General features: G+C 40.3%; 1 protein-coding gene across 2 annotated transcripts in view; it reads left to right on the plus strand.

The window, feature by feature from the left end:
* The window catches only part of LOC121297967 (E3 ubiquitin-protein ligase RNF123), a 159067-nt gene that overhangs the window by 18733 nt on the left and 113559 nt on the right, over positions 1-26775 (plus strand). For both annotated transcript variants that reach the window (XM_041224620.1, XM_041224621.1), the window contains exons 13-25: positions 605-730; positions 962-1054; positions 1468-1541; positions 1719-1836; positions 4049-4148; positions 5515-5576; positions 6645-6716; positions 7454-7574; positions 9944-10045; positions 18844-18944; positions 20220-20412; positions 21181-21326; positions 26621-26704. In XM_041224620.1, coding sequence (XP_041080554.1) covers positions 605-730; positions 962-1054; positions 1468-1541; positions 1719-1836; positions 4049-4148; positions 5515-5576; positions 6645-6716; positions 7454-7574; positions 9944-10045; positions 18844-18944; positions 20220-20412; positions 21181-21326; positions 26621-26704 — 1392 coding nt within the window. The remainder of the gene's footprint in view (positions 1-604; positions 731-961; positions 1055-1467; positions 1542-1718; positions 1837-4048; positions 4149-5514; positions 5577-6644; positions 6717-7453; positions 7575-9943; positions 10046-18843; positions 18945-20219; positions 20413-21180; positions 21327-26620; positions 26705-26775) is intronic.

Consider the following 26775-nt stretch of genomic DNA (forward strand, 5'->3'; position numbering starts at 1 on the left):
ACTTGATCCACAACAATGCTTAAGTAAACTACGGCATTCATTCAACCTTCCAGAGTAATTCATTCTGGATTATCTAGTAACAGAACATTAAGACAGCTAGGTGTCAGTCTGTCATTATTAATCTTTCATTTGTTTTATTTGTTTGATATAAAATCAATTTTCTTTTGATTTTCTAATAATGCTTAACTAAGGAGCATCCAATAATTCAGCAGTTTCAACGACTAGTATTCAATGCTTGTGTCCACATTCCAGGATTCACTAGCCAATCACATAATGTGATTTATAAGAGCATGAATTGACATGGAAACAAATGTAAGAGAAATAATTAGATTCAGTCTGAGAGATTGTTGTATTAGTTCATACTGCCAGTTGTCTTATTGTCATTGTATGGTAATTAGTAATATGTAGATTGCAAGTGAAGGGAAAAGCATGATTTCGTGTTTTGCAGTTAATTAACACATTTCTTTCTGTTTAAATGACCACTTGCCGATTTTATTAAACATGTGGATGGCATTACTTTGAAAACCCTCGTGCCTGCACACCCTAGTTTGCAGTCCTGTGTGGCGCACAGTCAGTCGTACTGCAATGTTCTCTGTGCCTGCAGTGCAAGGTGTACCTGGTGGAGGGCGTCCTCATGCGCTTCCTGCTCAGTATTCTGGAGGGGGGCGGCTCTGTAGACGAACACCCCCTCATACAGAAACTGCTAGACCTCATGTGGCTGCTGATGGAGGTAAGAGAAAGAAAACAGCTGGAAACCTTGGAATTACTGATTATTTAAGTATCTCGCCAAGTCAGGGGAGAATGGTGTGCTACAAAGGGATGGCCTTTTCTCATTCCTAAACTTTTATATTCTAATTCATCTTAAAAAGACCAGCAGCTTTTCTAGTGATGTTTTCTGCCACTAGAGTGCAGTATAAGAGTTCTGTGGTTTCTGTGTTCCTGTTATATATTTTTGTTCCAGGACTATGAGGTGAACGAGTGTTTGAAGCAGCTGATGATGTCACTCCTGAGGGCTTACAGATTCTCTCCCATCATCCCTGATCTGGGCTTCCAGGTACCCTCACTGCTGTGTCAGTGTGGAACATGCACTGCAGACAGGACCATTTGAAACTGACACATTCAGTTCACATAATAGCAAGAATTGTAAATGTACAGGACTGGAAAGCTCCTTCAGTTTATAGGTTTCCCTAGTTATTAGAGGCAGGAACCAAGAGTTTTTCATAACACATTTTAAGTTTTCCATAGTTCACTTAATTGCGCAGGCTTTTCTGTATGAGTCCATTTATCACACTGTAGATGCACACAGTGTGCAGCAGGCAATAGGACCCCTGTGCACATTATTGAAGGTGTTTCTAATATTGTGTTCGACCAGTGTTGCATATCTGAGAAAGTGAAAATAGGTTCCCTCAGTCTTTGGTCGCTTTGAAATTTGAGAAATGAACACAGTCCTTTCTTGTTTCGTTTCAGATTCATTATCTTCGTCTGACGACGGCCATCCTCCGACATGAGAATTCCAGAAAATACCTGCTGAGCAACGTCCTATATCCTTTATGTAAACAAGAAGTACATTTTTTTTTTTTACATGTAGGGCGTTGTGATGCCCCAGTAAACTAGGGCTTAGATCCAGCTCCTTAGTTTAGTTGGGATGAGAAAAAAATTTCAGAATGTGCTGGTGGTATAAAAGCTCCAGGGCTGTAGTCTTTCTTAACCAGGTGTACGTTCGACGTGCTGCGCTCCGTGGTGTTCTTCTACATCAAGACTCCTCTGCAAGTGAAGGAGGCTGGCCTGGAGGAGCTGATCCCGACCACCTGGTGGCCCAGCCACTTCGACAAGGAGGTACCCAGTCACACACATGCACGCACACGCACACACACACACACAAACAGTGTTCACCTGTTTTCAAAAAGAGCTTTCAATTCAGAGATACACTTCAAAGTGCTACTGTAACAAGTGCTGCATGTTTTTGTGACGACTTACTTGCCAGGTCTGGTACTCTGCTTTTTGTCTGTTTTTTTGTGATGTTTCTGTAACATCATCAATTGATTAAAGTGGCTGTGTGGCTTTGAAGAGAAGTTATTGATTAACAAATCTACTGTTTGTTCTGCAGATCCTCAGAAAACTGTTGATTCGTCAACTAAACCAGTCAGAACAATTGAACAGAAAAGCAAATGCCATTTTGTTATGCAACGATCATTTCAATAATGAGTTGATTCTAGTACAACACATTTCAAATGTAACGGACTTGCGAGTTGAGTTTAGCATTCCGTATTGTTTGCTAAAACTAATACAATTCCACATTAACATAATGTAAAAAAAAGTTTTCATAATTACAAATTAATTTACACATAAACACCCCCCCCCCCCCCCCCCCCCCCCCCCTTTTAATTTTTATTTCAATATCATCAGGACAGGTTCAGGAACAACAGCAATTTCATTGTCTCTTTGTAACCCTCCATCAATGACAAGCAAATACAGCCCACTTAGATTTTGCCTGAATCCTTCTTGAAAACCGATCGCTGGCATTGATGTTTAGATCTTTATCTTTCTTCGATTCGGTAAAACGAGCAATAACTTTCCTGTCCGTTCCCGGTTCACATTCCTTAGTTTTTTGTTTTTTCATTTTTATAATGCCTCTTTCACAGTCCTCACTAGTGTCTTCACTTACAACAGATGCTTGTGTCTGTATAAGTGAGATTTCAAACTCAAACTCTGAGGAACTCTGATAACATTCCCACGGTGTGAGAGTCAGATGTTTTAGCTGTTTGAACTAAGCGTAACAAAAGAGTGAAAACCAAATCTAATTCCCAAATGAACAATGGATTGAATCTCGTCATTGAAAAACTGTCAGCTAGGAAGAAATGTGACACCCCGTATGGCTGGAATACATGCAGCTACTGCATGTCAAGCGTCATAAACAACTCAAAGTGCTGAATCGAAAAGAAAATCATTCATCTTTTGCGGTGCCAAACAACACTCGGCAGTGAATTCTTTTCTACAGATTTAACACTGACAGTTGTTTATCCCTTCCAGGATTCAGGTTACAGGTCAATCATTTCTGTTTCTATTGGTAGGTTTGTAATTTCAATGACAAAAAGATAATTCATTTCGGTTTGGACACAGATATACATAATTATTCAAATATTTCTTCTAACTACGAATATATTTAAAAACACAATGTGTTCTACAAGAGACAAAAAGCTTTCCATAGATGTGTAACTTGCTTGGGTTTGAGGTAATCCAGAACTCTGCACCGTGGACTGACATTTTCACAGAATGTTCGGAACACCATAAACATTTTTGTCAAAGAAAAACATTTATGACACCCTACCAAACCCTAATGGTAGATATGTCCAATCTATTTGACAAAAAACTGACATAATCTGAGGAATCTTATGAACCGCCTTAAATGCTTCTAGCTCCGGTGGAACACATTTTTGAGCCATTTCAACTCAAAAGCTCCATTCACCTTTGACCTCTGTCACATACTACCCACACTGTGACATTGAATACAAGCATGGCTCTTGCTCAGTACACTGATACCACTTCTTGTGTTAATCCCATGTGTCAAACTCTAGTTATTGTAATTTGTCTTGCCACCACCCCTAACTTTTTACTATATTAATTTCAGGTAAGTTGTATTTTTTTATTTGGCCATGCTGTCAATGATGTACCCACCCTGGAAAAGGTGTGTTAGGACCTAGTCTGTCCCAAAAACACTGTGGAGCAGATCTTTACCGGGGGCCCAGATGATAGTCTACTGACCTCTGGAAACTGACCTGGGAGAAAAAACAGTCATAGCTTCTCGATTTAGATTCCCAGTGGAAGAAAAGCCTCCACACACAAACTCCACACCATTCGGCATAGCTCTGCTCAATAGATTAGTGAGGTCTAGAGCAGGCACAGGCAGCTCAGATCAGCATTGAGATGCAACAGTTTGCCCTTCCTGTTGCCAGTGACTGTTTAGCTCTGTCCACCCTGACGCTGGCACTAGCCCAGAGGATTTGTCTACTCGACTCATCGTTTTGCCTTCCCTATGTCTGTCTTCAAGGGGAGGGATGAGCGTGAGGCACGAGAGGAGAGTCCAGAGGAGAGGCTGAGGCGCAGGGCCTATGAGCGAGGCTGCCAACGGCTCAAGAAGCGCATTGAAGGTGAGCTGTGTCTGTGGGAAGGGCCAAGGGCCTACAAGCGATGGCCAAAACTGAAATATTTACAATTATTTCACATTTCATGGAACAACCATGGGTGCATATTTGCAGAAATGAACTGTCATCTTTACCACATTGGCATTGTTTCATGTGTATCAAATCCTATGTAGACACAAACACATTTTTTGTCAATTGTTCCTACTTTGTGCCATGTGTTCAATGTGAGTGCCATCTTCAAATCTTCAAGCAGCTGCAGCCTCCAGTATGTTTCCCATTAGGAGATGTGATGAATATTAAAAGATGATTTTGTTTCAAAGGATTGTAACTAACAAAACAGCTCCATGTGTTACCTGTTGTGCACTTCCGTTCTTTGTGTAGGTCTCAGAGGTCCAGTTTTCAGAGAAACACATGTAGTATGATATCTGGTACTACATTTGGCTAAAGAAATCTCTGTAAACCATGCTTTTAGTTAGAGCTTCACTAGCTCGGTCATTTCACCTGGAGGGTGAAATTATCCCCATCCCTTGATTGTCTTCTTTTCTGACATTAACCAGAAAGCTGCTTCTGTTATGTACTGACTTGCTTTCAGCCAGTAACATGCTTTGACCCAGAAAACACTGCTGAGGTGAAATGACCCAAGAAGCGCAAAAGAATTCCTGAGAATAAGGCATAGAGACTGAGAACTTTCTTTAACCTAACGTAGCACATGATCTCATGTTTTAAAAACTGCACGTTTGGGTCCAGTATAGCTCACTGAAGTGCAGAACAGGTCAGCTGCAATACTTCTGTTAACTACAGTTACTTTTAAGATGCTAGTAACATTTCAATGCAGAGCTGATTGAGAGGCCCACATAGCATACACAAGATGCACCAGAATAAAATTAGAACAAGTCTGTCCCAGGCTTCAATGTTTTAATAAATCCACATACATGTTTTTGGAGACAGCACACTGAAGTAGCGTCTTTGTATTCGCTACACAACACTATTTTCTGATTCTGTCAATCCCCTGCCATTTTTTTTTCCCATTAAAATATAGCAGTTGTACTCCAACATTGTTTGTGCCTTCCTACAGACCCCACACTTTGAGACAGTGCTATTCCATGATCACACTCAAGTTTGTCATGATCACTGGCTGGAATCCACATGTTGTGACCATCAGTTATTCTGCATCTCAGGAGTCAATAACAATATGTGATTCATATGTGCTTCTATTTCACTGGTTCTCCATTTACAAGTCCCAAGCTTTGAAAGCTGCTGTCTTGTTGCTGTGTGTCTGGGTGCCGTGCAGCAGGAGAGCCTGGTGCAGTGAGTGCTGCACAGCGTGGGCTGCAGGCCTTGCTTCCCCTGACCCTGCTGCTTTGTGTTACAGTCGTGGAGGAGCTGCAGGTCCAGATCCTGAAGCTTCTGCTGAACAACAAGGACAAAGGGACGGTACGTGTGTCTGCCTGCAATTAAAGCTGTAGCGCCACAGCACCTTTTTCATGGTCTAGTTGGTTTAAATGTCTTTTCATTTCAGCTGCTGAGACAAGCTTTCCCACCCTTTTGAAACCTGTTCAATCAATCAATCAAATTAATTTTGTATAGAGGCTTTCATGGCAAAGCCATTTCAAAGCATTTCAGTCTGTGTGCCATCACTGTGTTAGTCAAAAAGGCCTCTGTTGTTACTTGCAGCAGTAAGGGGTTATTAACGTAGACTAAAAAATAAATGGAAATAATTTTTCTAAAGGGTGTTTTTGTGGTAAGATTTGATACCATTTAATTGTGATGCCATTTAAGAGCAACTACCTTTAAAAGACCCTTTTAAATGAAAGGAGTGCTGACAGATCTTGCAACACTGGAAGTGTAGGTACCAAGTTTTTTTTTGTTTTTTTTTGTTTTTTTTTCTGTTGGGTTGTATTTGAAAAACGAACAAAGCATGAGATGTCACTGCAGCCGTTGCCAGGTCGTTAAAGTGCAAAACACAGTTATTTCAAAATAAGGTGTGGAATTCATAAATCCACAATATAGACCTTTTTAGAGGAAAGTCATAAACTGAATGGTGGGTGTATCAGCCTGTTTAACATGTAGCTTGTTCTGTCTGTTCATCTCCCTAACCTGTATTCAATCAGAATCCCTCTAGCAGGGCCTTTCTTACTTTCATTCCCACCTGGGTTGCTGGAAGACTCAGAACATACATATGTACGGCTTGGGACCCTCAAAAGAGTTTAACAAAAATGTTACACAAACCAGTTTAATTTTTGAATAATTACATTCATTGAAATTAATATTTTACATTGGCAGTCAATTACACTCATAGAACAGGCCAATTGGTGCACTGTGCTCTATTTTCATTTAGGAGAAATCCAAAAAACGACTGCTTAAAAATCATAATACAAGTTAAACCATACTGTGACCTGTGCTGTATTTTTGATAGAAATTTGCCCTTCACCCAGTCCTAATCTACAGTATGCTGCTGCTGCGTCTAGCTCACTAAAACTTTACAAACCATCCCGGTTTCAGGGTGAAGCTTCCCGGTACATCTTCCTGAATAAGTTCCGCAAGTTTCTACAGGAAAACGCCAGCAACAGAGGGGTAAGACAGCAGTACACTTGGGATAGAATGTGGATCACAGTATGCAGGTTCCAGTATCATGCTGCATGGAGTGGTCCTAAAGTACTTTTGTATGATGTGTAATAAGATGAAATCACTATTTAATGGGAAAGGGGAATCTTGTATAAGTGTCATGGATTATTCATTTAACACTGGGGATACAGTGAAGGCACCTGTACATCACTGTATAGCATGCCAGACTTCAGAGTATTATATCTCGAGAAGTGCTTATCTAATTGTGATGAATTAGATCAGTCTTTAATGTGACTTATTGAGTAACAGAAGCCAGGGATGCATACTATAATTTACAGCATCCTTTACATATATCTCTGCACCAGCTGTGTACAATTATTAATGACTGAATGGATCCTTTGAGACGCTGTCCAGCAACTAGTCTACGCCATGTCATGTCAGGCTGTGATGAATTGATGTTAGGTACAGTTCCTAATGAAGAAGCCAGGCAGTTGTATCTATCTAGAGAAGCGCTTGCCCCATTGTGATAAAACTTGGTTTGGACAGTCTTTACCGTAACTTATTGACATTAGAATCTGGGGTTAAATGACGAAACCTGTCCGTCACAGTTGTGCATAGTGTGAAAGTAGACCATAACCCCTTTTGCTGCTCTAAGTTTGTATTTACAGCAGTAGTGGGGGTTGTATATGGTGCTTTGTTGTATAGAAGCAGTGTGAAGTGATTCGGGGCTGCTTGTCTGTTTGCAGAACCCCACAGTGCTGTGCCCCCCGGAGTACATGGTGTGTTTCTTGCATCGTCTCATCGCTGCAGTGCGCTTCTACTGGGAGGAGAGCAAGCGCAAGAGCTCTGGAATGCTGGGCAGTGAAGGTAACAGTAACCCAAGCACTTCCTGGTCCTGTTGTGAGACACAGTGGGAAGGGATCCTGCACCCAGTCCACTTTCACAATTACTAAAACAAGCAGGGCTGTGCCAGCATGCTGAGCAGCCAGGCTCTTGCCAAATCTGTTTATAAATACTAAAAGAAGCTTGAGACCTTCTCAGTGTCAAAGACAAACCTGTAGCACTGTGGAGTGTTACTGTATATAAGTATATAAGTTCTGAGTGGTCCAGAGATAGTACAGGAGTTGTCTAACCTGAGTCTGGAGGTCTTCAGTAAGTCCATTGTTTTTAGAAAAAGTAGATTTCTTTACTGTGATCTTTTTATGATGTTTGCTATCATTGAGTGGGTCGATTTGCTGTGACTCAAATGCTGTGTTTGTTTTGCTGATAAGTCTGTTTGGCTGCTGTGAATTCAGAAGCTGTGAATTTAGTGCCTGTTTGCTGCTATAAACATATGTAAGGTAGGCTGGATCAGCCAGCCAGTATCTATATTACTAAGTGCCAGCACTGCAGAGAAATGCATCTCATCTTGTCTAAAGAGACAGATCACTAGATGGCCCTGTTTCTTCCTTCTATAAGACACTGGCTGATCTAGTCTATGATCCATATATCTAGATGTACTAGAACTGAGAAGCAGCTCCTGAGCTCTGATGAAAGCACCTTGACTTATCCAGAGATAACAAATAAACAGTATTTGAGGAACAGCAATAAGAACCACTAAGGAGGATGGCAAACATCTTAAAAAGGGACAGTAATGAAAACTGAGAACATTGAATTTGAAAGGACTTGCTCTTAATATAGGAATGGATTCCAGTTACTGTGGAGGAGTTTGCTGGAAGAGTCTTGATCAGCAGGTTAGTTATATAAACGAGGGTGCAGGACTGTGGCTCCGGTCTCTCCGAACATGTCACAACTGATTGGAAACTGCAGCGTGCCGTTGTCTACATAGTGTTTACATTTTAGTGGGTGTACAGTGTAGGCCAATGTGTTTCTGAGTGTGTTTACAATCAGTATACAGAAAAGACTATGAATAAATATTGAATGTGAAATACACTGGCCTGCACTGTACAACTACAGTCTAATACACAGATACATGCTGCAGTGATTTATAGAAAGGGATGGCCTTTTTATGATGGCTTTCCTCATTGGGTTGATGCATTCCCAATATATTCAAGTTTAATTGTTTAAAATATTTAACCATAAAGTACAAACATTTAGGGCCTTAAACAGAAACCCTAGTAGAGTGTGTCACGAATTAGCGAATTATTGTAAAGTCCCTCTGTACTTACAGCCTTTTTATATTTGATGAATTGTGTAGCTTACACATTGCACACTCTTGTGTTGATGTCTTCTAAATCCCCCCTTGAATTAATTGTGGATCTCACAGAGTGGTGTCATGTAGAAATGCCTTGGTTACTGCTGCTCCATGATAATGAATGTGCCCTGAAACTGGTTTCCTGCCAACACCAATCTTTAGTATTAGTGCCTCACTGCACCTGTGAGTCTCTAGGGGCCACTCTGGCACCACATGTGACAGGACAGCGTCACTGACACGGCTGATATTTACCAGGAAGGGACACTCTGACACAGGTGCAGTGAAGTGCTAATGCGCACGGTTAATTAAATACAAAGAAATAAAACACTAAACAGAACGGACACGAACAAAACACATTAATAAAACAACAGGCACACGGGCCAAAACAAAAGGTATATAGAGAAAAACTCACAAACGTAAACAGACAGGACATGGACACAGCAACACGAACATCCACCAACATGAACATTCATAAACACTAACCAGTCTAACACCTGTGATCATCCTATTTATACACCCTATTTATACATCATTTATGTAATCACTTATTCTATTCACGGCTCCAGCCACATCCCCACATGCTTTTGGAGGGAGGATTTTAACTCCCTCCCTGTCACCCCATATTCCCCCTACCCACACACACAAACACACACCCTGTGCCTCGGCAGGGCTTTCACACTGCCACAGGGACATATAGTTTAAAGTTGAAATGTTTTCTCGGTGTTAAACGTTTCAAATTCTTACCAATGAATAAAAATAATTACGTCGTGCTGACGGAAGGTACCAGCAATATAAACAAGTAAACCCTGCAAAGTAACATTCCAATGCTAATTTGTTTTGTAGAATTGTGTGTTGGCAAGGTGTGCATGGAGTTTTTAAATATGTATGTGTAAGTGGTGGTCCTCATGGGACCTGCAGACACCCACTTAAACCCTGATTCTAATCATACATTGGGCTTCTAACTTTTTGGACTTGTCAAAATGATTCCTGTCCAACAAACCCATCCTGTGACTCACGCTGCCTGTTTCTCCCTGTCTTTCAGAGGCCTACGTCCCTCCTCAGCTCTTCTACAATGGGAAGGTGGACTACTTTGACCTACAGAGGCTGGGCGGCCTTCTCTCTCACCTGAAGAAAACCCTCAAAGGTCAGTGCACTGTGCTGCTCTCCCCTCACTGTCTGTGGCACAACACAACTGTCTAGCCCCTGCTCGTTCCTCTGCTCCACATTTCAAAACTGAGTCCCAGAAAGCAGCTTGGCTTGTCCACTCCAGCAGTAGTTATTTCAGTGTGCCACTGTTTGCCAAGGCTGTGTGTTCTTACGCGGTTACAGGATGAGGAGCTTCTGTGTGTGAGGGAATATCGGCTCCAGTAGAATTGAACTGAAGTGCTGATTTAACCCATACACAGTGGACTCCAGTAGAATTTAACTGAAGTGCTGATGTAACCCTGTGCTAGTGATGGCTGAGTGGTGAAGTCAGACCAGGGCAAGGAAGCCACAAACAGGCAGGTACTCGGGTGAAAGCATGGTTGTGCTGTTTTTATTAAACAAAAATGAATAAAATAGTTTAACAAAAACAACGCTTAGAGTGAAAATAAAAGGTTGAACCAAAAGCAAATCTCGCACACAAAATAACCTGAACTACACAAATCCAGTGCCGGGGCTTCCCTCCCTCATAGCAATTGTTTTGCTTTTACTTTTGTTTTGCTTCTCTCCTCTGAACTCCCCCACACATTCCTTCCTCCGAACACCCACACAGAACGCAGAGAGCTTCAGGCTTTTGTACACATGACCATCTCCAGATTAAAAATCAATTAATCAGTACGGAGATGGTCACATTCTGCACAAGTTTTTGCATGCTGCCACTTAATAACAAACACACAACTTTTTCACTATCACATTTGTACATAAATAACTCGTAACACAAATACAAAATATGCATAGAGGCAGGGAGTACCCTGTTCTAAAATAAACAAACAATATACCGTATTACTACAATTTGGCACTGCCCTCGAATTAAAGACACCCTTGTATTATAGTAGGTATTTATCAGTAAAGTAACATTAAGGTTTTTTTTTCTGCCCCTACTGAAAAAAACACAATAAACAAATAAACGTGGAACACTGACTATGTACATGTAACGCCCCCGAAGAGACGGGAGCCTCAATCTAGCATGTAAATTACAAACAAATTTACACACACATAGTAAGCACATTTTATTTTATGGTAGTACAGTTCTGAAAGAAAATGCAAGATAAACCACATACAGAACAGCAGTCCTTCTGAAGTTCTTATAGGTGGTTTTGTTTTGTTTTTTAGTTCAATTGCAATTCCCACACTCAGTCCCGTACAAATAAAAACAATGTGTTTACTATCTATGAGAAGATTTAGTTTCGGTTTCTCTTGCAGAGAAATTACAAACAAGCAAGTTACAGTGAGAAAAAAAAAATAACCGAGTAGGATATATTGTAGTTTTTACAGAAGTCAAACTGATATTCTGAGGTCATTTTTGGTGCAGCAAAACATCTACGGCACACTCTACTGGCCACACCAGCATTATCCTGCCCCTTAACAACCAATACACACTCCTGATTCGCTGGTACAGTACTCCCCTGACCTTCCAGCTCCCACCTAATAGGCTCTCAGTAACTGTCACCGATAAATGTACTGTAGTCAAAGTAAGTTAGCCAAACACATTGCCACATACAGGTAGGCTACCGTATTACAGAAAATAAACAACTGTGATACTTCTAAAATGTCATAAATCATGTAATAAAATATTGTCGCGTTTGAAAATCATAGTATTATTAATAAAGGTCGCCGTCGTATAAAGGCCGCCCTTTTTAAGTGCCGCAGTCATTTTGATGAATTTAAAGTAAACGCAGCGGCGCCAAATTGAAGGAATACGGTATTTTAAATCGCCATATGTTCTCCCATCACCAATAAACATGAAACAGTAGATTATTTGTATATGCAGGGCTTTTACCTGTTCCCTCTCATATGTGTAGGGCTTTTCTGCTGCCCTGCCACAAACCCACACACACACACACACACACACACACACACACACACACAGAGCAGTGCACATTCTTGTTTAAAACAGTGGAAGTACACGCCAGTGAAAATCCTAATCAAAAATCTAAGTGCCAAATTAGTATGTTAGTAACAATGATAAATGCCATGTTATAATGCAATTGTGGTACTCAAGGGTTTTGTGATGTGGCGAAATGTCATAACAGCATGAAACGCCTATGGAGTCATGCCTCATGACGCCCACAGCTGTTGTGATATTTCAGCACATCACAACACCCTGGAGAACCATCATTCTTAAATAAGTCATGGCTGAGAATATGACACTAATTAATGACACTTGTTCTAAAAGCACTGCTTACAGTGGAGCGCTTCACAGGGCGCGTGAGCTGGCTCTTTCAGTGAACTGCAATGAGGTAAATAAATACATTACTACCCCCTTATAATGGGCTTGTCGGGGTCCATAATTAGAAGACTGCATTATTTGTGTTTTGCCTTATAGGCATGGGCATTTTTGTTCCGGAAATGATTTACAGTGCCCTCAAACCACATTTAATATTGTAGCATACAGTAGAAAATGAAGGAAGGAAACGCACATAATTTGCAGGTACTAGAATCCACAGTTTTCTGGGACTATTATTCCTGTCCCCTATCAGCCTGGGCTACACCGAAGCCAACAACTTGGCTCTGCCCGCCCTAATGTGGACACCCCCCTATATGCTTTCATGTCCCTGCCTCCCCAGACGTAACCCACCAATCCCAAGCTTAACACAGACACACAAACAACAGGATCCATAGACCAGCCATGTAACAATATAAAACCCGTGTAGTTATAATATATACAGTATAATAAACTGCTATTTCACCAGTTTAAGGTTTACACCACTCTTATTTAAAGTGCGTATTTTTAATAATAAATGTTGTAAACTGTAAATAAATAACACAGAATCCAAGGACGTTTATGCACACGTGTATTGTTTTGTAACATTAACGGACAGTTTGTTTTTACTTTTAGAAAAAAAAATACAGTGCAAGCACAGGAGCGTTATAAGTACTATATGTCCCAGTTTCAATTTAAATGCGTTTAAATATAGTAATGTAAAAACAACAGTAAAAGAAAAGAATGTCCTTACCAAGTTTCATGTATTTCACAATTGTGTTTTACATGCAGTTATGTGCATACAGTGGCTGTAGCGCATGGTGGGCTACTTTTTTCATGATGTTGATGATGGCTTAAATTGTTGTATTTACAGAAATGCTGGGGAGGGGTATTAATTTAAGGTTTTGTATTCCTCCACTCTGGGAATGTAGTTTCTTCAAAGGGAACCTGTGTTCTGGTTGTGGTGTAGAGATGCTGGTGATGAGGGCTTAGGCAGGTGATCAGGTTTATAGAGCATCTGACGTTTTTTGACATCCTCACTTTGAAAGGAGTGTTAATCACGGCTTTAAAACATTTTTTATGCCTGTCTAACACTAGAGCATTGTGAAAGGCCCTCTTTTCTTGAGTTTAGTGGGGTTTTGTTGTTTTTTATGCCTTCATTTGAGATACTGTACACAGGTTAAAAGCTGCTGATGTTCACTGGTATCTTGACTATTTCAACGTTGTTATATACAGTGTTGTAATTTAAAATGTGGTATAATTTTTTTAAAAGGGGAAAAAAGCCTTGCCAGTAAAAAAAAAAAAAAAAAAAAAAAAAGACTGCTAGTAAGTAAATGTAATGTATCAAAACTTCCACCAGCGGGTGGTATTGCACTGCTGTTTCTGTGTCGAGAAGCTTGCGGAGCTGCATTGCTGTAGGAGTCTTTAGAGAATTAGGTAAGGAGATGAGCCAGGCTACTGGAGAAGCAATACAATGGAAACAACACAAACCTTGAGTTAATTGTTTTGGGGGAGCCCTAACCTTTTTGACAGTTATTCTTTTAGGGTTCATAAAACAGTGGAATATTATCACTCACATTTTAGAGTACATGTTTTGACTGGGCTTCTTCATTGAAACACCTTGGAACCTGTTAATTGTACAACAGGTTTCACCACTTTCAGTTTCTGGGTTGTTATTGATAAACTGATCGGACGGCACACGGTGATTGATGGGGATGGAGATGCTGGTATCCCGAGTCAGCAATAGGAAAGCATTAGGTGTGGTTGAAACCCGTTTCATTTTCTGAGATTTTCCTCAGCTGGGAAACCTCTGCCCTGGCCGAAGTGGGTCAGCTGCTGGTCAGAAGTAAAGAGTAATTTGAAAATGATCTCATTAAGAAGCAAAACCCTGCAACCCGCTGCACAATAAACAGGTTTCATGATGTTTCAGTAAAGAACTTGTTGGCTTAAAAATTGTTACTGTAAATAGATGGGTGATTTATTACAGCATTTTGTGAACCACAGAAAAATAAATGTTAAAGGGGCACGACTGTAACTATGATGGTGAATCCTGCTGGAAATCATTATAGGTGTATGTTTCTTTATGGCTTCCTTTGCTGTGGGAACTCTTCAGATCTCTTTTGCTAAGTGGGATGGGTCTTTGTTGGTACTTGGATGATGTTTCCAAGGCAACAACAAAAAGTCTCAGGCTGTAACCACACAACCCCAGACGACCCTCATCCTATCCATTTCCAGCAGAGTGTGTTGGGAACCAACCGTTGATATCTGACTTCCCAGCACTAAATATCTCGAATAGATAACTGTGCCCTCTTCAATTCTACACAAATCATTTTAATGAGAAAGTAGTGTCATGCAGTAAGTGCAGTGGCACTTTGAGAATGACTGGCTGGATCTTTAAACACGTTTGCATAGATTGAAGAATATATAGCTATCTTTCAGGGACATTATTTTAAAGACTAAGTAGTGTCTCATTTCATTGTTTCAGTTTCCTTTACTGCCACCTTACCTTTTTTATGATGTTTTCAATCTGTGGTTTTTGTTGCCGTTCTTGGTCATCTACTGGACAAAAGCACAAAATAAAATGAAATCTATCTCATTAACCTGTTACATAATTACACAGAAGTAAGAGCCAGCACTAGTGAGCTGCCACTTTGGCTGCCAGTACACTCTTGAGCACTAGATGGCGCTGGCACATACTGATAGAAGGACTGATTAATCTAACCTACATTACATATGTCTATGGCAGGTAACTAGAACAGAAGAGCAGCTGTTGAACTCAGTCCAAGCACCTGAACACAGACTTATATTTGAGTAATTGCAATAGTAATGATAGCAAACACCAGAAAAAGATAAGCAACATTTAAAAAAAGTCATACAGTCCTAACAACTTTAAAATATGTACCTTAAAAAATAGGGACTAGAGACTAGACATATATGGAAACAAGAGAGCATATTTCAGTAGATGTGTTCTGTATACATATCATCCCCAGAATAAATCTCTGACGTCAGTAGTTAAACTGTGTTTAAATTACCAGTAGAATCCTGCAACAGAAAACCCACTAAAAGGCATTTGAATAAAGTATGTATTTAATAATAGAGATAAACAGCCCTGTGTGGAAAGTACAAGGGATTTAAATGAGGGGGTCTGTTCTGTTGCATGAAGGCTGTGCTTCACTCTCTGCTCTCCTGAGATATTCCAGACCTCTCCACTAAGTAAACTTGCACTCTGAATGCCAACTTACCTGCTGCTCTCCAGCACGGTCACAATAAATACTGTCATTTACAGCAGGATCAAACTTTGACAAATGTAGGGCACTGCCTCTGCTGTTCTGAATGTCATTGTTGGTATGTTTCTGAATAGATCAAGGCACCCTAACATTACACAAAAAATGAATAAATTAAGAAAAATAAAATTCAAAAACGTGGGAAAAATCTTGAACTTTGATAAAGAATTTGTGAAATTTTGCATACTTGAGATTGTTGTGAACTAGGGAATTCCATGTGTATCCATTAATCTGGTATACTGACCTTACCTGTATAAATAAAATATGTAACATAAAAAAAAATCATAGACCCATGTTTTGGAGACTTGTGTGGGGGCACGTGATCACTCACATTACAAGGTGTGCACTTCCATGTGGAGTACAGTCTTTCTGTCTGGAACTCCCTGGCTGGAATCCTGTTGACACCAAGTTGCACAACGTGGAGTGAACTCAGCTAGGGTCCTACATGGAAGCTGCATTGCTGTCACAAAGACGGCTGGAGTGGGTGACGTCAGACCAGAAACAGGAACCAGGAAATAAACGACAGAGAGGTGGAGTTGGGTGGAGCTGAGCGATTGGTACTGCTCAGCATTTAATAAATGAACAGTCAGAAAATAAAAGGTTGCAAGACAAACAAAAACACAGGACACGGCACTCGTCGCCAAAACAAAAAGACAAACCAAACGGACTATACAGGCAAAACAAGGTGAGCTGATATTTTTAACTATTCCTACACTATTATTATTATTATTATTATCTCCGTCTCCAATCTCGTTCTCCACTCACCGAACACACAACATACAACACAAAATACACACAGGGACGGGCACTTTGCCACAATTGCCTTTGCTTTTTCACAGTGTTAGGGAGGGATAGCATCTCATTGTGCTTCAGAGAACCCTACTGGTCAGAAGTCCAATGGGTCGAGGGGGAGACTTCCCTCCAGGGTTCAATTGCTCAGTACCATCCGTTAGTTCAGTGCGTGAGAATAGGTGATGGGTTTGACAGCGGGAACAGAGGTCACCCATTGATCTTCAGTCCTGATCGGTAAATGGGTTGCTGTGGTGAGAACACATACCAATTGGACATTTCAAATTGGGTTTAAAATAAGGGTAAAATAATAGTCAGTTGCATCTTGGGCTTGTAACTTTTGTAGCTTATATGGCTAACCCTTTTAACTTGGCATGCCAAATGTTTCGGTTAGATTGTAGCGACAACAGAAGAATGGTCAAATATTGCCAAATCTAGGTGTGCAAAGTTGGTAGAGACCTATCCCAACAGACTCACAGCTGTAATTGCTGCCAAATCCTAATTTAAATACAGGTAACGTTTTTTTTTTTTTTGCCAAATTCTCTAAAGTCTATACAAATAATACATTCTGTTTTATATGCAGTGTTAGTGTGTTGGCCAGTGCAGCGGTACAGTAGAATAGTACTGTACAACACCTTAGATTGGGAATAATGTTTGGTCCTGTACATACTGTACGTAGCTATTTTATTGGACAAGAGAAAGGCAACTCAGCATTATTGTCCGTGACTCCTGAGAGTACGCTCTGGTCTCTTTCAAGGTATAAATATTCTACATGTGAAGTTGTGCAAATTTATGGACTGGACCTTTGATGTTTGTGAGGACGATTTATGACTGTGGAGATTGCTTGAGTAAATACAGTATCTAGACACTTAGAGGTCACTTCTGAAGGTGTAACGAAGTCTGTATATCACCAGACATCCTCATAATGGAGCCATATTACAGTCTCCTTCATTTCAGGTACAGCTCCACAGAACCCACAGTAGAAACAGCAGCTCCCTGGTGCCCTGTCCCTGCTACAGATGCATTATTCAGACTTGTCAGCTGCTCAGTGCTAGTTTTGTAGTTTATGGATTTTCTACAGTTTTAAGTAATGCACTGAGCGACGATGCATATACTCCTTTAAGCCTTGCTTGATATCCCCTCGCAGGATGACTATGCCCATTAACAGGGATAAAGCAGTGTCTCCTGTACTATACGGTGTTATACCTTTCTAAACAGCTGATGGGCTGAAGATTATTAAGAACATAACATGTTCAGTCTATGATGAAGTATACACTACAATTTATCTGTTGCATGAAAAAAAAAAAAAAACTTTTAAAATGAAATATCGCTCTTGACTTACAGACCTGACTGACTATTGTCTGAAGTTTTACAAAGGATTTTATGCTAATTTTTAAATAAAATAATACATTTTTCTCCGCATTATGTGCAATGACATCATCAATCAAAATTATAGTGTGCCCTTGGCATAGGTGTAAGTATCGTTGTAGATCTGGTCCATCCAGCAATGCTGCTCTTGTACCCTGATGCTGATGGCTGCTTTCAAGATGCTAATGCACCCGTCTGTAGTGAAAAAATTAAGCTGACAAATAGTTTTTGATTGAAAAGCACCTTCTGTACAAGAAAGGTATACAATCGTACAAGCACAAGATTTAAACTGACTTTGGACAGGGCCTCAGTACAGCTCAGTGCATATGTTTGTATCAGAAGGCACGGATATCCATGGAGTCACTTCTAAAGAGATGAAAACACTGCCTAACTTTACAGTGTTTGATATTTATACCTTTCTAAACAATTGTTGACTCCCCATTCAACCTGACTGTTTCTGTCACATTCAGCAGGGTTCATCTGTACCTTGTCTTTTAAAATACCTGCCCCCATCTCAGGGCAGGCACATGTAATGTGGCAAGGTGGGTCCATTTTGTCTTTTAATGCACCTTCCCCCGTTTCAGGGTCAGAGGATTCTAAGCTTGGACCATACTGCATTAAAATGACTATAAAAGGACATTCACACACAATTTAAACATAATGATTAAAAACAACTTAACTATAAGAGACATACACATAATGCAAAACTCATAATTAATACCTCATGCAGAAAGCCATTACTACATGTCCACCATGACTGATCTGTATGAATGGTTTGAGGAGCATGACAGAGACTTCCATTCCACCACAATCCCCAGATCTCAATTCAAATCAGCATGTTCTGGGTGAACTTGAACAGCTCATTCATCATCATGATCCTCTGCCTACTGCTCTGCACCGATTGCTAAACAACAGTAACATCCCTGGAGACACCTTTCAACACCTTGTGGAGTCTGTCACGTCATGTGGATCTACTTTTCAATGATACTGACAGCTATGGTTGTGATTTCAGCCATTGTGGGGGGTTTGTATGTTACTGACAGACTGTTACTGCTGAAGCCTCTTTGCTAGAGTTCACACTGTATGTTTTTCCAGATGACCTGGCGACTAAAGCAAACATCATCATCGATCCGTCTGAGATCCAGGCCATGTCCATGGATGATCTGGATGAGGACGAGGAGAACGGGACAGTCCAGGTAAGCAGTCTGGAGCTCCACTTGCTGTTTTTGCAGCTCCATACCAGGTTACAGTTCCATACGAACACTACATGTTTGACTTGGCAGTCACCATTGCAGAAACTCAGTTCCTTTAGCAAGCCATTCATTTGAGCTGATTTTGCTATTTCCATTTTAAACCTGAAAACTAACACTGTTGTATTGGGTATTCTATATGATAACTGTTCTTGAGTTTGTTTTTATTAAGTGATGTTATTCTCAAGAATAATTGAAAGTCTTGAAACATAAAAAATGCCTGCCATTTATTTCAGTTACAAAACTTCAAACTCCCAGAAAAAAATGGCATTAAAAATCGAATTCATCATAATGTCTTCTAGGAAAATGTAAGCGCTAACAAATGTCCTATAGGCAAATGTAAGCTCTAACAAATGGTGGCAGTATATATTAGATGCAGGGGGTGTATTTAGTTAGCTCCATGTAATTCAGACTGATGGTAATTGCACTGCACTGCATATACTACATAAGAATTGTCAGGGATATCAAGGCTACTTAGCAGGGGTTATGTGGGGTAAGGCAGACTATGAAATGACCCACCCCAAGAACTGAGCTGCAGTTTTCAACGCAGGGGTCATCCAAAATGTTTAGTTACAGTAAGATCAGTGTCCACAGAAGCTTATTTACTTCTGTCCCATACCCGTGAAACACAGCGACACAAAACAGTTACTATGCAGCGCATGTTGTTGGTTTCAGAGTTCTTCACTGGGCTTTTGGAATCTTTTTCAGTAGCCTTTGATGTCTTGTTACTGCCTGGGTTCCTTCCCTGCTACAACAGCAGAATTGTCTAACTACCCTTATATGTTTTTATGTGTTCGACATTATAAAAACAAAGCAAACTGAAGCAACCCAATTGAAACACAAAACTGCAAAATGACTGCTTTCTCGTTTAAGAGAAGTGTTTACACAGTTCAGTTCTGCATGTAGCGGTATTTCAATATTATCCTTGACTGTAAAGCTGTCATTCGCTCTACATTTTAAAAAAATTCAAAAATTCATTGACAGACATTTTAACAAAGTCTTTCTCGATGATGACTATCATATTTCAGTATGTAATGGTTGTGGCTCGTGCTCTGAGTTGAATTTGCAGGTGATATTGTGAGCAGCTCTGTTGCTGGAAGTCTTTCTCGATGATGTCTGTTATATTTCAATATGTAATGGTCGTGGCTTGTGCTCCGAGTTGAGTTTGCAGGTAATATTGTGAGCAGCTCTGTTGCAGTGTTTGTGGCTCTGTCTCCTCAGAGGCCCGCTGGTGCCACTGCGATGGGCGGGGCCCTGGCTAGACCCAGCTGGCTGAGCTCTCCCACACTGGGCCGGGCCAACCGCTTCCTCAGCACCGCTGCAGTCAGCCTCATGAGCCCACGCCGACCCCTGGGCACTCCTGAGAGGATGAAGGTGCGCACCCTCTCCGTGGAGCAGAGGACAGAGGAGGACAGTGAGTACCGAGACCCGCTTCCATCGAAGAGCTTCGAGTTATTGAAACCTGTTCTGATCAAATCTTATCAAGCTGTCGGCACTCAATGAACTGTTCTGGACAAGGTCCTTAGCAGGTTTCAACTCAGCTATACCAGTGCTTGACACAGAACTCGTGTCTATGTACACCTGTCGCTATGGTATTGCCTGTGGGAGATCATACTTTCAAAATTCTAAGCTGCCCTACATTTCTATTTGCTAATGATTAAAAAGATCAAATTAAAAAATGTAAAAGCTTCCATATTCATATCCTTGTTGACAGAGATATAGTTAGCATGTTTATCAACGTATTGTGTATTTTTTAATCATGCTATATCCTTTTGTAATAGATCAGTGTATCGTTTGCCCATAACTTATTGTGATAAATGTCATAACCTGCCCATTACACCCATAGTCAGAAGGGTTGGTTTCATATATAGCCCATGCACCTGGTAGTCGTGCACCCATGGGTAAAGTAAGCCATGGTGGCCGAGATGTTTAGAAACAGGCTTCACTGTACAGCAGCACGAGAAGTAGTGACATTGATAGGAAGTATTTTTATTTCTAGTAGATTTTCACTTTTTGCTTTCTAAAAATATCCTGCATACATCCCCATGCGTTCATCTGGTGTATAAGCACACCCCCATTAGATAAGTGCATGTGTCTGTTTTCATAACCAAGGTCTGGATGGCTGGTTGAAGTTGTCTTGAAGCGATCTGACCCCCTGCCCTGTTTGTCTGCTTGTCTACAGTTGAAGGTAGCCATGGTAACGATGGCTTGTTGCAGGGGCGACCCCCGGAGGAGTCGGATCAGCCAATCACAGAGAAGTCCCTGCTGGAGATCGTAGATGGCATTGTGATGATGTACAACCTGAGTGTACACCAGCAGCTGGGCAAGGTACTGACCCCGCAGGGACCCCTGTGCTAGTAGTATCTATACAAGGTAATGACCCTGCAAGGACCCCTGCACTAGCAGTATCTATACAAGGTAATGACCCTGCAATGACCCCTGCACCGCTGAGCAAGGTACTGACCCTCTATAGGCTGTGTATTTTATTATCCCCATCAGGGAGCTGGAGACACCCATGCTAATCATCTCTTTAAAAATATGCAGAAGTTTTTATTGATCAAGCCATCTCACAGGTGCACTGGTACCACAATGTTAAACATTTGTAGTTATTTAGAAGCACATGGGGGCGTTAATCGCCCAATTTTTCCCACTCAGGCCCCTTGTATAAATATCTTGGTATCCCTGAATAGGCAATGGTCTCCTCTTTAAATATATACGCAGAAGACTTTTCTTAAAAACCCATCCCACAGGTGCAATGGTAACCTCAAATATTAGCAATTTAGTGCCAATGCAGTATGTTAGGTCCAATTATTCTTCATTTTACAGAACGTAGAAATATGGCTTTAAATAACCTGATTGCATTGCTGCTTGTGCATTATTTGGTTGCTGACTGCCAGGAGACACAGTGCACTGTACAGACCAGTATTCTCGGTACATAGCAGATGACACGTGTAAAATGAAGGCAAAGGTAAATATTGACACATAGGTGGCGCAGATAACCATACACTGTCAGTTTAAGTCCAATTTCCCATCTTGGAAAATAAATGGAAAGATGTATTCTATAAGCAAAGGAACAGCTCCTTGTTTCTACTGTCTTCACTAAAGACACAAAGCAAGATAAAGAGTGTGCTCGGAGTACATCCATCAGTACTGGTTTGGCGTTTTCTAGTGGCAATTAATCTGGGAACACACTGATGCAGCGTTCAGTTATTCTACAAGAACATTCATTCAGTCGCAGTTTGTGTCTGGAGAGGGAAGCTGATTAGCTTCAGTGTACGGCAAAGAATCTGACGGCCTGGATGCTTAAAGAGCTGACAGGTTTTCTACTGCATTTTCTTTCCTTTTCCTAGTACTTGTAACATGATCTCTGGCCTCCCTTTTCTTGTTTTTTGTTCTTCGTCTGTTTGTATTGTACAGTAGTCTCTGGCTAAGAGAACACCCTTCAGGAAGCAAGCAATGTGTTCTTGTAGCCAAAGTGTTCTCTAAGACTGAGTTAGCTACCAGACACAATATGAATCAATAAATACATACATATGCCTTACTTGTCATCAATATATGAAGTGAACTGAAAAAGGTAAAGAAAATCAATAGGCCAGTGTATGTTAATAAACTGTAATAATAAAGTAGCAGAGTAGCAGACAAACTAACATTAATAAACTGTCAAAATAAATTAACACAGCACCCCTGCACGTAGTAAGAGAAGCAGCAGGAATATTGAAGACATGCATGTTATTTAACAGAATGGTGAAGAAACTCACCAGAACGGGAAACATTGAAAATATTCAGCGACTTTCGTCTGATTCAGGTTTTTTTTTTCAGGAACTCGAATTTTCAACTTTGTGTAGAAAGAGAAACAGCATCGTGTTTCGCCATTTGTTTATGTGCCATTTTGTAGCGATGAGGTTCACTTGTGGAACTCGGAGTACAAAAACAAGGCAGTCAATACGTTTACATGACATAGTGTTTTCTGAATACTAATGTTTTCGGAAAACTGAATCAGAAGGCTGATTTTCTAAATCACTGTTCTGTGTTTACATGATTTAACGAAAACGCAGGATATTTTCGCATGCAAGGTACTGTAGTAGCCCAAGTACGATTTGAAGACGGACATTTCTGCGATAGAATGGAGACCAATCCAATAACTCAAGTGCTTTAACGAATTGTCGGGTCTTAAATTCAAAGATTACTATCCCATACCTCTATTCAGATTCCCCACAATGTGCAATCAGCCTTTCCAACAGCTCATCCTGTTCTCTATTACCAGTTTCTTTTGCAGAAATTATTTTAAATTCTCACATCATTTAAAGCTGGAAAACATTTGCTGCTTCACTATGGGCTATTAACAAATACATACGGATTTTAGCACATGTATTACTTGGATGCTGACTGACTACAGATTTATTTTTTATTTTCTCTGTTTTCTAAAACTACGTGCAGGAGAAAAGGGTCAAAGTGTGCACATGTGCAGTATGCTCTTTCAGTAAGTTTTCAGAATAGTGTGTTTTACATGATATAGATTTTGTTAGTTTTCTGAATTTATTCGGAAACTTCTAGGTACTGTTTTCCAAAAACTGACTTTCGGAATATTCCGATACATTTTCCGAAAACTGTGTTTTTTACATTATTTTCCCGAAAAATATTGGAATTTGTATGTTCATGTAAACACACTGAGTGATATGACGGTGGTTCTGGAAAGATTTAATAAGCCAATCAGTGTGCCTCAAGACACTCTTGTGATGAAAAGATTGAATAAACCATTTTCGTTAAAGTTTGATTAATGATGAGTTGTCAGGTTACAAAACAATACAGTATCCGTTGTGAACGAATCACTATTTGTGCCAAGAAGGTGTTCTTTTAAGCGAAGTTCCTGTTCCTTTAGCAGGAGCATTTACAATAGGAAAAAGCAGTTTCACCATGTGGGGCTAATTACGTTAGTTTGTTTAATAATTCATTTAAACAATGAATTAATTTGAATAATTATAATAGTTAAAAATTTCTGTGTGTTAATTAACCTGAATGAATACTATATGACCATTACCATATTATATCACAGAATAAATAAAGACACTCTATTAGTTATCTGTTAAATAATCTGAATATTCATTCACGTTAATTAAGACCTCATCATAATCATTTTATTTCATGACTTGTATAAGATTGAGGAATTACAATTAACACACAAAACACCCTCAACCACAACCAGGTAGGTTAAAATATAGTAGCAGTTTATTATATAATAATGCTAGTGGTACAGAAAGGAAAAACTTAGAAAATCATTGTAAGGTAACAGGTCACATACACACCAATGCAGCACAAGTAAACACTTATCCCTTGAATGTATATGCTTCTCTCTCTCTCTCTCTCTCTCTCTCTCTCTCTCTCTCTCTCTCTCTCTCTGTGTGCGTGTGTGTAATCATTTCTCAATAATGCATTTAAGCAACAGTACAATTGGAATCCTACTGCTTTCCTAACATTCAGTATAGGTGCAGCATTTCATTCTAACAAAGTACAGTCACTCCTCTGTTTCAGTCTAAGTACAGTCTGCACAGCTCTGCTAGCAGGGGTTGACGTCACCCGGCTGACAGTTCCCTCAGCTCAACTACACAGACAGTGACCCTGTGGCTACCGCTCAAAGGCGAAATAACTAGTTAAACCCAAGCATTTATCATTTAAATGCAACACAGACCTTGTTCAATTACAATTCATACAGTAATATATCACAGCTAAGGCTGGACGGCAATTGTTTATTAAGTAAACAATTAAGTATTGTTTTACAATTAAGTATACTTTCAAACAAGCACTTCATATGATAATGAGTTAAGCAGCTTAGTTACTTTTAACAAGGTTCAAACTCTGAGGTTTTTCATTCGCGCATTAAAAGCACAAATTAAGATAACTATTTCATCAACTTTATGTGTTGTAATTACAATTAATTACTCTAGTTCCACAGGGGAAAGGTAATGAAATTATACTCAACCGTTCCTTGAGGAAGACCCAATAGTCTGTAGAATAAATCTTCCAATGTAGTTAAATTTTCGCTTTGTTGCCACAAATCTTCAAATCCAAGTTGGAGTGCCTTTATCTTCAAGCCCAAGTTTTCACACACAGCCTATATGTTTTCTTCTTCCCTTGAAGGCAGACACAGTCTCGTTGTGCTGTGTGGTTACGAGTGGAAACAAGCTTGTGTCCTAGCCGGGAATGGTTCTTATTGACGCGTAGATACACTGACTCGCAGACATCTCTTTTTCCTATCAGCAGGAGTCCTGAACACAGAGCTTTCTTTGACGTTCGTTTATTGCAGGGTACAGAATCTTCTTGCAGTCAAGAGGTATAGACCTTAACCGTATCTTCTCTATGAAGTCATGTTAGACTCAGAAATCAATTTGGGAATCAAATCAGAAACTAATTCCAAGTTCTTGCTGCAAGTTGCCAGTTCTTATATGACTTTCACATAAAGACCTATACATTACCCCTACATCTGTCTTTCATTGTGTTGCACAATGGATTGCCATACCTCAGACTCAGTTAAAGTCCACTGGTCAGAGAGCTCACTAACCCCTCCTTTATGCTGGGTGCTCGTAAGTTGCACTAGTCAATAGTTCACATGCTGACCTGCATACTGTGTGCTCAAAAATGAATCCAAAAGATTAGTTAAGTTATTCACTTCTATCAAAGATAGTTATTAATTCCAGGCAATTGTGCATACAACCACAAGGGTGTGCCCTTAGCTGGTTTCCTATATGCGGAGATTACTGTAATACTTTTTTTTGTTCTTGGTCTGTTTTGACAATACAGAATTTAATCACGCATTTTCTGAACTTTGATACTTTTTCATTGTGGGTCCTTGCATTATGCTTTTTCTGCTTTCTGAATTTGGCACAATCAAGTGTTTAAGAGGGAGATTTTGTTAGAGCCTTTTACAAAATCAAGCCCTTTTATTCCCTGGCAAGGGTGAAATCGCTGCGCAGGGGATACGGTGGAGGGGGTCGTATGTGCATCTGTATGTCACTCTTCAGTGGAGGGGGCCGTACGTGCGTCTGTATGTCACTCTTCAGTGGAGGGGGCCGTACGTGCGTCTGTATGTCACTCTTCAGTGGAGGGGGCCGTACGTGCGTCTGTATGTCACTCTTCAGTGGAGGGGGCCGTACGTGCGTCTGTATGTCACTCTTCAGTGGAGGGGGTCGTACGTGCGTCTGTATGTCACTCTTCAGTGGAGGGGGTCATAAGTAAATTGCTCATCAAATTGTGAATGTATGATGTATGATTCTGTAATACTGTTCATATATGTGTGATGGTTGTCAGCATGCTCATCCAATAGCTCTAATTCTTAATGTACAGCCGTGGCAGGGATGTATGTTACTGAAATGCTTGTTTTCAGTACTGTACATGTTTACTTGTTTAGTGTAATATTTGTTATTGTTGAATCACTACTTGATGTTAAGGCTGTAGTAAGTGTATTCACTTTTTAATGAGTGCTGCTGGGTATTTCAATTCAGCCCCCTGGTTCCTGATCACACAAAAAGTACAACAGATACACAAGCTAGCAGCACCATGATAAAGCTGCAGCTGGTTTCCCAGTAGCAGTATCAGTGCCTCAGTGCTTTCAATCCTGTTTTTTTCAGATGGTGGTTGTGTCAGATGATGTCCACGAATATGCAGTCGCCCTGAAGGACACTGAGGAGAAGATTGCTCGCTGCCCCAAGCAGGTAAGATGTCTCCTAGAGGCTCCTAAAATGCTTGGAGTGGAGCTGCCTGTAACTAACCCTCTATTAGCCAG

Source organism: Polyodon spathula, chromosome 23 (genome assembly GCF_017654505.1).
Source record: "Polyodon spathula isolate WHYD16114869_AA chromosome 23, ASM1765450v1, whole genome shotgun sequence".
Lineage (NCBI taxonomy): Eukaryota > Metazoa > Chordata > Actinopteri > Acipenseriformes > Polyodontidae > Polyodon > Polyodon spathula.